Source organism: Octopus bimaculoides, chromosome 2 (genome assembly GCF_001194135.2).
Source record: "Octopus bimaculoides isolate UCB-OBI-ISO-001 chromosome 2, ASM119413v2, whole genome shotgun sequence".
Classification (NCBI taxonomy): domain Eukaryota; kingdom Metazoa; phylum Mollusca; class Cephalopoda; order Octopoda; family Octopodidae; genus Octopus; species Octopus bimaculoides.
Window position 1 is genome coordinate 32,558,796 of NC_068982.1, and position 10,456 is coordinate 32,569,251.

At 35.1% G+C, this 10,456-nt stretch overlaps 1 protein-coding gene across 2 annotated transcripts in view; it reads right to left on the reverse strand.

The window, feature by feature from the left end:
* The window catches only part of LOC106871710 (A disintegrin and metalloproteinase with thrombospondin motifs 7), a 345,599-nt gene that overhangs the window by 212,390 nt on the left and 122,753 nt on the right, over nucleotides 1-10,456 (reverse strand). For both annotated transcript variants that reach the window (XM_052976057.1, XM_052976060.1), the window contains exons 10-11: nucleotides 9,990-10,082; nucleotides 5,064-5,209 (exon numbers count right to left, since the gene is read on the reverse strand). In XM_052976057.1, the coding sequence (XP_052832017.1) occupies nucleotides 5,064-5,209; nucleotides 9,990-10,082 (239 nt within the window). The remainder of the gene's footprint in view (nucleotides 1-5,063; nucleotides 5,210-9,989; nucleotides 10,083-10,456) is intronic.

Below are 10,456 nucleotides of genomic sequence, written 5' to 3' on the forward strand. Positions count from 1 at the left end.
GTGTTTTTTCAATTGCATGAACTAAAAGTCGGAGGGGAATGGGATAAACTATGTGCATCAACTTGCTATAAAAGCAGGTAGTAATTTTGCCTCATAGTTATTCTTAGTGCAAGTTTTGAAGAGTGCAGTTCAATTTTAACAGTTATTTTTTCAAGGCTATAATGGAAGTGACAAAGGAGCATATTCAGCATATTTTGCTTTATGAATTCAATAAAGGCAACAACACAAAGGAAAATGTGAGGAATATTAATGCAGTATATGGGGATCGGACAATAAGCATAAGCCAGTGTCGATGGTGATTCCAGAAATTCCGAGTTGGAAACTACAGCCTGTACAAGACAGTTCAGTATTCTCAATAAATGCACAAAAACCGTTTTAAGGGCTACATACTTTGTATTGTTGTTACTGGATTAGCGAAATAATTATGAGAACGGAACCAAGGGATAAGCTCCACTTTCCCGGGCATTACCGGGTACATCAGCTAGTATATATAAATATTGTATAGGTAATAGATAACTCAATTAGATTGGAGTATTCAATAATATCATTAGTCATTTACAATTTGGGAGTTTGACATTTAAAAAAAAACCAATGGACCAGTATTGTTAAGATAACTACTGACATCTTTATTAGATGTTTTAACAGAAGAATTTAAGAGCAACTCTCTGTTGGAACTCCCATATCCTGTTGACTTAGTTATCATTGCTGAACCTGTCAAAATGTTGCTCAGACATATGGAATTGAGTGTCCTCAAAGTAAACCTAACAGTGATATAAATTTTGTTCACAGGAATGAAGGCAGAAATGTACTGCCATCAGGAAAGTAGCTAAGCTCATTATGTGAAAAAGGAGTACATAGGAATTCTGTATAATACATCCATTTTAAATGATGGGAGCTTAGGAAATGCAATAGAATCATAGGCAGATTGACAGATGAAAAAGTCTTCATATGTAAGAGATGCACAAGAATAGTTACCAAAAAAGTGCAAACATGAGATAAACTTTGGACAATATTGTCCAGCATACTTCTAAAAAGACAGGGTAGTCATAGAACCCATACCTTTGACCATAAATCTGCTCAGTTAGGGTTCACCTGGAACTAAACTACAACTTCTCTGTACATTTTCACACAACAAACGTTAGTCATTTGCATAATCATTCAAACCACTTCCACTGCACATACTGGCTAATGATAAAAGGTATTCTAACCATGACCATCCCACCTTTTCCAGCAGAGTTTATCTCAGACTGCATTATCCACTATGTCCTTCCTTTTTTTATTATTAAAGAGTGTGATTTGAGAGAGATTTCACTGCTTCTAATAAGTCGAGCAATCACAATGGTTTACAGCATTGCTCAGTCTGTGGTTTACAGCTTGAAAATTACCTTAAGGCAAAGTCAAGTATTCTAATTAACATCTTGATTTAACGTCCATGTTTCATGCTGGCATGGGTTAGACAGTTTGACAAGACCCATGGGTCCAAGAACTGAACTGTGTTCCAGTGTTTGTTTTGGCATGGTTTCTGCAGATGTCCTTCATAAAAAAAACATTTTCCAGCAAGTACTGGGTTCTTTTTTTTTTTTTTTTTTCCGTGACACCAGCACAGATGAAGTCATCATGCAGCTCAGAAGACCCCCAAACCCCGAGGAAGGTGGAAGTCAGTTTTATGCTAGAGGATGAGGAAAGGCTAGTGATCATTCCTCATTTGTATAACATTTAATAGAAGAGATGTAAATCAATCTCTTCATAAGATGCTAGCTATGACATGCAGATTTTTCTCCTCAAAGGAGGAGAGCATAGAGTTACTACTTCTTCTTACAACAGGGAACTATACTAATTCTGTAGCACCTATTATTGAGAGTTAAATGTCTTCACTAAAGATGATGTAACAAAATATTTCTCAGTTCAATGTTTTTATAATGAATTAATTATCCAGAGAAAGGTTACCCAACTGATAGAAATTCAATCACTAACAGACACGTTCCAGTCACTGGCCCACAGATGTCCAGCATCCTCTCTCTGATAGTTTCTGTTACCTACTGTAACGGATTCTGTTTCTCAGAGCTAAATGGCCTCATATTGCCCCCCTTGTGTTTACTGCTCAACCCCCAACACTAACCATTATTCTCGTTTCTTTTTTTTCCAGAACATCAGCTCTTCAGAGTGTTCTGCATATGTCTTATGGGCACCTCAGCAACAGCATCTGTTGTTCCGTTGTCAAATGGTGAGGGAGTACAAACACAAAGCCAAAAACAGACGCACACAGACTGATAGATGGATGGATAGATAGATAGATAGATAGATAGATAGATAGATAGATAGATAGATAGATAGATAGATAGATAGTTATGCAACGTATTTTGCTATTCAGTCCTGTTATTTTAAGTATGTTGGAAAGGGAGCAAAAGAAAGAAAACAATAAATAAAATGGGAATACAAGGGAAATAAACCAAGCAATACCTTAATGTTTTAAGAGTTGCTTCCCTTTAAGATAGTTTTTTTTTTTTAAATCTTTTTTAGAAGATGTGTTCGTTCAGTTGTACTATTTGGAATACGGCCTTTCTCCAAACAACTGTTTGGGTGTTTGAGAATAAAGTGTAAGGGGAACAGTAAGGAAAGGTAAAATTCTATTTGAATATATATACAGATACAATGGTATACTGACGAGCAAGAGAGAGTAAGAGAAACAAAGGAAGAGAGAGAGTATCTGCATGGTCATTGGACATGCTAGAAATAGCAGCTAAATTCCGCCCAATCACTTCACATGAGATCTTTAGATAATGTAGTCCACAAAGACAGGGTGGTCACAGCTAAAGTCCCTTTGATCATAGGACTGATCCAAGACTACACAACAACAGTACACAGAGCAATTCAATATGGAAAAATAGGCATTGCTTGAGTTCCAAAATATAGATGATTCTCTCCACAAATCACACCCTAACGTTTTATAAAAGGAAGGTGATACTGCATAGCATATACTTAGATATACCACTAATAAAATTATAGGTGTGTTAACATTGTTTCTTTCAGTGCTATTTTATACTGCAGTGTATATCTATATATTCAGTCAGCCCTGAATGTATCCAGATATGAAGATATTACCTTTGAATCTAACATCGTGGACAAAAACTAGTTTGATTGATCTCTCTTTCCTTTCTGTGAAAATAAGGAATTAAAAGATTTCAGAGTGAGAGTTTAAACAAACTTTGAAACATTGGCAATGTTTTATATAACAAGTTCTCAAATGTTTTGAGCACGCTTTCGATTTGCAGACACTTTAGTTTTATGGTTAAGTATACTATATATATATATATATATATATTCGAGCGAGGTCGTTGCCAGTGCCGCTGGACTGGCTCCTGTGCAGGTGGCACGTAAAAAACACCATTTGAGTGTGGCCACTGCCAGTTCCACCTGACTGGCCCTCGTGCTGGTGGCACATAAAAGCATCCACTACACTCTCTGAGTGGTTGGCGTTAGGAAGGGCATCCAGCTGTAGAAACTCTACCAGATCAGATTGGAGCCTGGTGCAGCCATCTGGTTCGCCAGTCCGCAGTCAAATCGTCCGACCCATGCCAGCATGGAAAGCAGACGTTAAACGATGATGATGATGATATATAAACAGAACAATGGGTTATCTAGTATTGCTACAACTATTTCATTAGCAGTCTTTACAGTGACATAATACAATTAGTTAGATTGCATAACATGTTATGTAACTCCCAACACAACCAAATAAACAAGTGGCAGTGACTTGTTGATTAATCTACAAATCATCAACAATTAGAATTGTGGATTACCACTCATTAATGCATCCTCTGCCACAATAATTTTTTTCTATCCAATTCATGGCATGCTTTACTTTGATATGCCTTGGTCCTTTATGGCTCCTTCTAATCAAAGCTATATACATATACACAAACACACACACACTATCTATATATATATATATATATATATATATATATATATATGTTAATTCTCTAAATGGAGGAGATGTCCTCCTGGGGCTAAAAGCAACAGTAACATCCACCCCTAGGGGTCAGCCACACTTAAGTGGCAATATACTACACTTTATATATATATATATATATATATATATATATATATACATATATATATACATGCACATTACTTGTTTCTGTCATTAGACTTCAGCCATGCTGGGGCATCTTGGAAAAATTTAGTCAAATGAATTAACCCCAGTGCTTCTTTTTAATCCAGGTACTTATTTATTTATTTTATCAGTGTTTTTGTTGAACACTTTGTTACAAGGATGTAAACAACCCAACATTAGTTGTCAGACAGTCGTGGGGAACACAGATACAGCGACACCACACACATACACACACATATATGTATGTATGTATGTATGTATGTATGTATTATGTATGTATGTATGTTTGTATGTATGTTTGTATGTATGTTTGTATGTATGTTTGTATGTATGTTTGTATGTATGTATGCATACGATAGGTTTCTTTCAATTTCCATCTACCAAATCTACTCATAAGGTTTTGGTTGGCCCACTGCTATATAGCAAGGTGCCACACAGTGGGACTGAAACCTGGAACCATGTGGTTGGGAAACAAGCTTCTTACCAAACAGCTATGCCTGCGCCTATTCATGCTTATTTTGACTGAGACAATTTCTCTATTGTTGGTGCCACTGTAAAAAATAGAGACACTGTAAACTCAACAATATGGTTGGTGACAGGAATGACGTCCAGCGGGTGAAAGCAAATCAAAGATGGCTCTTGTAAGGGACACTGGAACACCGACCATAAACCAGATTGCATTCTAAATATTCTCAGAGAAAAACTCTCAGAATAAGAACAGATGTAGGGTGGAGCACATGAAATAATTTCTCTGGTGACGGTAACATCATAAAACGCATTCAGTCCGCTAGGGCTTTTTCTCCGTACGTGTGTGCGATTGCGTGTGCGTGTATATGAGGTGGGAGGCCAATATGACATGGACCGCGGGGATAAAGGGCAATAAAATGATGACAATGGTGATAATGATGATGATGATGATGTGTGCGTGTGTGTTAAAGCTACTTACGGTGGATTGTCACAGTAACGCTGCCTGTTAGAAACGCCAGCACCACAACTCGTTGTGCATTTCGTCCATTCTCCCCATTCGCCCCATTCTCCGTTGATAGATTGAGGTCGGTCACCAATAGTGACACATTCACCGTCGAAACACCACTGTAATGTTGAGAAAATATCAGATGATGTGACAGCAAAAAATATTAGTTTTATTACAAATTTGGAAGCTGACTAATATTTTCGGTCAGGTTTTTACCATAGAGTTACTTCCCTTAATAATGATTACTCTAAAAGTTAGTTCCCTTACTATATTTTCGCTAACTATTTTCTTCTTTTAGTTAAGAACACTGCTAGCTTTTATTTATATTTGTGGATAAATATATTTTAAGGAAACAAATCTCGTCATTGCACATAGAACTTTTTAAATTACATTTTCGTGACACACATCAGCAAATGAAGGAATTTAAATGAGTGAATATAATCAAGTCACTTGGCTTAACATATACATATATGTATATAGATGTCGGCCTTTTGTGATCAATACTCCTTTAACAAATCTATCCTTATGACTAAATAAATGGCATTATTTGACCTGATGCTAGTTGTTTGTCTGTTTATTCTTTTATTATATTATTCATGTACCTACTCAACTGAAACACTACCAACAGCCAATTTACATTCGGCAGCTATAACATGCCTGCTTTTTTAGTTGCAGCTGGAGTTGGGGTTTAGGCAGTAAGTCAACCTAACCACTGCTTGAAAGTACTTATTACCTTACATCATCATACATAATGTTACCTGAATTATATATTTGCCACCTAAATGTGGCTAACCCTTAAGGGTTGATGCCACTGTTGCTTGTAACCCCAGGAAGACATCTCCTCCAGCTGGCTACTGACACACTATCTGCCCTATCGAATTACTGAATGACAAAAAGAGCAGGAGCTATGTAATCACTTTCATTAGGTTACAGTCGTTTATGTCATGAGGAACATTACACTCAGACCTGAGTGCTTGTGTAACATCTTACAGCTTCCTCAGAGCCATTTAGATGATGTTTATACTGGCAACTAAACCTGTTTCCCCACTTGGCTCACCAGGTAAAAAATGTGTCGTGGAGACTGCAGGTTTAAAACAAGACCTGTCAAAAGACAGTTGCCCTCTACATGAACCCTCAGCCAATCACACAAGTGATGTCTTGTAAAAACATCCTGCATCTGGTCTACCAACAGTGCATGACTGTAGCCATGAAAACTCCAATGAAAGACATACTGTGCTCTTGAGCAGGAGTTGAAATCCATGAGTGCTGTGGTGTAGAGCAAGAAGAAGACTTATTTAAAGATGTTATTGCCTCCGTATTATTTCTATAAGATGATGTTGCCTCATTATTTCAATAAGATACTCTTCAAAAGACAAACATTTCTCCAAAGAAACTTTTAATTAGTTGCAGTTTAAATCAAAATTAAAAGCAAAAGTTTGTTAAGAGAAATGGAAAATTGAATTAAGCAATTTATTGTGGCTGAAGCAGAAAGGCTGTTATGGTATCATATGCTGAATTAGAGTGAGAGCTTGTTTCATTTCCATTACAGTTAATATAAACCATAATACAGTAACTGAAACAAATCATTGTGGTGCAGTTTCTTTACTTTAAAGGTGTACATGTAGAAAATACTAGCATCAAGGCAAGTTTTATTAATTTGCAAACACTAAAGTTATTGAAAGGTGATAGGATGATTAATTGAAATGAAATTAGCATGGATTAAGCAAATGTCATTAGAATGCAGTTAAGAGCATAGATACAGTGGTTTATTCATTAATCAAGAAATGAAAAGTATTTGACTAAAGAACTTATAGTGTGAAACTATCCATTCCAGAAAGGGACACTGTATCAAAAGTAACTTTTAATATCAGCAGAGAAGTGAAATTACAGCAGGCAGTGTGTATGTTAGTATGTATCATGCTAGTACTTTTTCTTCTGATACGGTTCAAAGTTATACAAGAGTGAGAAATCCATATAAGAGTAAAGTCCATGCACTGAGTATTCTGGCAATTTAGCATATTCTTAGGTAAAAAAGAAAACATTGATTCTAATCAAGACCTTAGCTTTCTTAATCACAGTTGTTTGGGATTATCAATTATTGCAAATGATTTTCATTTCAATTATTGTTCAATGATCATACTTAATTATGCTATTAAAAAATTTAACAAATTATGGATGATTACATAGACTGATCCACAACTGTTATTCACTTTTGATTTATCTGAATCTTAATTCTAATATTTCTTAAATTTTACCATATAAAATGTTTAAGGGGGTGGGCAAGTCAATTACATTGACCTCCAGTACTCAACTGGTACTTATTGTATTGACCTCAAAAGGATGAAAGGTAATGGAGATTTGACTACATAGTCTCCTTCAAAACAGCACAAATATTGATATCAATAGAAAAGTTTTGATACATGACCAGACACACAGTCAAAATCTAGGTCTCATAACACTGCTTATCTCTCATGGTAACACCAGTTACATAACATTGCCAAAACAGCATCCTTAAGGGTAATTTACATCTTCTAAGCCAGATGATGTTCAAAAGACCTTATCAGCCCTGAAATAAGAACCATGTACAGATCACATGTTTGAGACAGTGCTGCTGCTGCTGACAGAGGTGGTTACCTGACCTCATACAAAATAAAACCTGTTAATCAGGTGGCAAAGAATTACTCAATAACAGAATACATTCCTAGCTCTCAGGCATGCACTTTCTTCACCTGGTCTCTTCTGCTGTATCTACTATGGCCTCTGTCCTAAACAAACTAACTGCATAACCAAAACAATATCTCCTCTAGCATCACTTTGTGCATTAATGCTTCATCCTTCTTCCTCAGATATTTCTTCTCCATACACGTTTTTATTGCAGATATCCAAACTGTATACCGACCACATTTTCACCAGCCTGAGGCACCTACAAAGTTCCTCTCTATTGCCCCTCCACCTCTAACTAACATTTACAAAAGACTATTGATTAAATAATTTCAGCAGCTTCTTAATTTCATTGCATGTTTTCAGTGCCTGTGGAAAATATCTTTAGTTCAGACTGATATATTAAAACTTTCTAGAATCTGAAGAGTTTAATGATAGAATTGCTTTTAAGTACATGTTGCAATTAGCATGTAGTTTATTTTTCACTATTCAGCTGAATAACAAAGAACTATACTAAAATTACATAATCTGAAGAAAGTGTTTTATGTAAGAACTATTGTAAGTAGTAAGTGGCACTCTAAATAATAAGGTACACATGAAGAATACAGTTTTGTGAAAGTATTTCTCACTCATGTATAATGACAGAATAATTCTACAAATTATATTACATTTAATCAATTATCCAGTAAGTTAAGCCATGAAACAAGAAACTATGATACAATTATAATTTTTCATGCTATTAATTTCATCTGTAGAGGGTAACGTATTTCAGTATTTACATCTACACTATACTTTCATAAATTTTATCTCTGATCATTAGGGGTTTTTGTCTTGGATACTGTACAAAGTATCAGCCCTAATTAGAAGTAGTGAACTTTTTTTTTTAATATTTTTAATTTAAGCACCACTGGTATAGGGGATATGAAATTAGTACTCTTGGTTTAAAAATAAAGCTTCCTAGTTCACATCTAGCATGGTGCTGCTACGTAAATGCTACGTAAAAGGTATCTGATGACAGCTGGAAATCAAAGTAATCAAAATATAGTGTAGATGTAAATATCACGAAAACAGTTTTATGCCTAAAGGATTGTAGTATAAAAAACGATAATCTTACAAACAATAACTTATCTCAGACATATAGACAATTAAGTAAGAAACTGTGATTCTAAATTTACCATCCAATAGCCATGTGCACAAACATCTCAAATTTAAACTAAGAGAGTATAGTCAACAATTCGACCTCATTCTCACCAGGTACTTATTTTAACAAATTAACAGGAGATAGCGCAAAACTTATTTTAAAGCATTTGGTCAAATAGTGTTTACACATTTTTTGATTTATCCAATTAGAGGAATAATATTGATTTCAAATGTTGGTACCAGGCCAGCAATTTAGGAGGAGGAGTTAAAGTCAATTACATCAGTCCCAGTGTTCAACTGGTGCTTTTTTTGTTGACCCCAAAAAGACGAAAGCCAAGGTCAACCCCTCAGCAGAATTTAAACTCAGAACATAAAGACAGGCAAAAAGTCGCTAAGCATTTTGTCTCGCAGGCTTACAGTTCTGCCCGCTTGCTGCCTTAATTAGAGGAGTGATATTACCATCGTTAAAATTTCACAGTCTATATGTATATACAGAATTGAATTATGCCAATACTTGTAATAATTTGTCAAATTCCTCCTGTTGTTTTGAATTAGATCATCTACAGAGATGAAGAATTAGGCATGGATGATCTATAAAGGTATATATCTGGTTACTTTTAGTACAAAGTAGCTCTGTGGTTTTAAAGATTTATTTGCATCCATACATTCCTGAACATGTGTCTTCTACTTGAGCCTTGTTTCAACCAAAGTGTTTTGAATGAAATTTGGCAAAGAGAAACCATCATGACGTTCTTGTCAATATGTGTGTGGGATGAACAAAAATCTCTATGTCAAACAAGAAGTATTTTGAAATAATTAACTGAAACTTAAATTATATCCTTTTATACCAAGCTTGACTTCAATTGTCGTCCCTTATGAAAATGATAAAATAAGTACCAGACAAAGAAATGTGGTCAATACCATTGACTATAACCTGCCAAGCTGTTGCTCCAGCATGGCTGCAGTGCAATGATTTAAACCAGTAAAAACAAAAATTAGTATATAAGTCATATGGCAAAAACCATTTCCGGCCAGATAATTTCAGCAAAATCTTCTTTGAAAGTCTAAAGTTAGTATGCAACCATACTTGCCATGTACCTTGTTCCTGCCACAGATGGTGCCTTCTGCAGCAGGCTCACGCTTTGTTGTACAAGTCTTGTTTACGTGACACCACAGGTAAGAGCAAATATTCTACAAATATATCAACAAAGAAATTTTAGCAAATAGAACAATATACATATATATATGCATATATATTTCGTTTTGGGATTTAGTTTGCAAGATTCTTTATGTGAGTTCGTGTGTTGAAGCATATTTTGTTATGTCTGGGGAGAGTCACTCTCTTTTAATACCTTATAATTTAACACACACACTTGTAAAATTTCCACTTATTTCATTTTTATTTTTTTTAAACTTTCGTTGCATCTTGCAACCTTTCCAATAGTTTTTTTTTGTTTTTTTTTTATGAGAGACAAACTATTGAAATGTTTTACAAGACAAAACGAAAATTTTAGATAAATTTAGATAAATAAAATAAAAAAGAAATAAGTGGAAATTTTACTGGT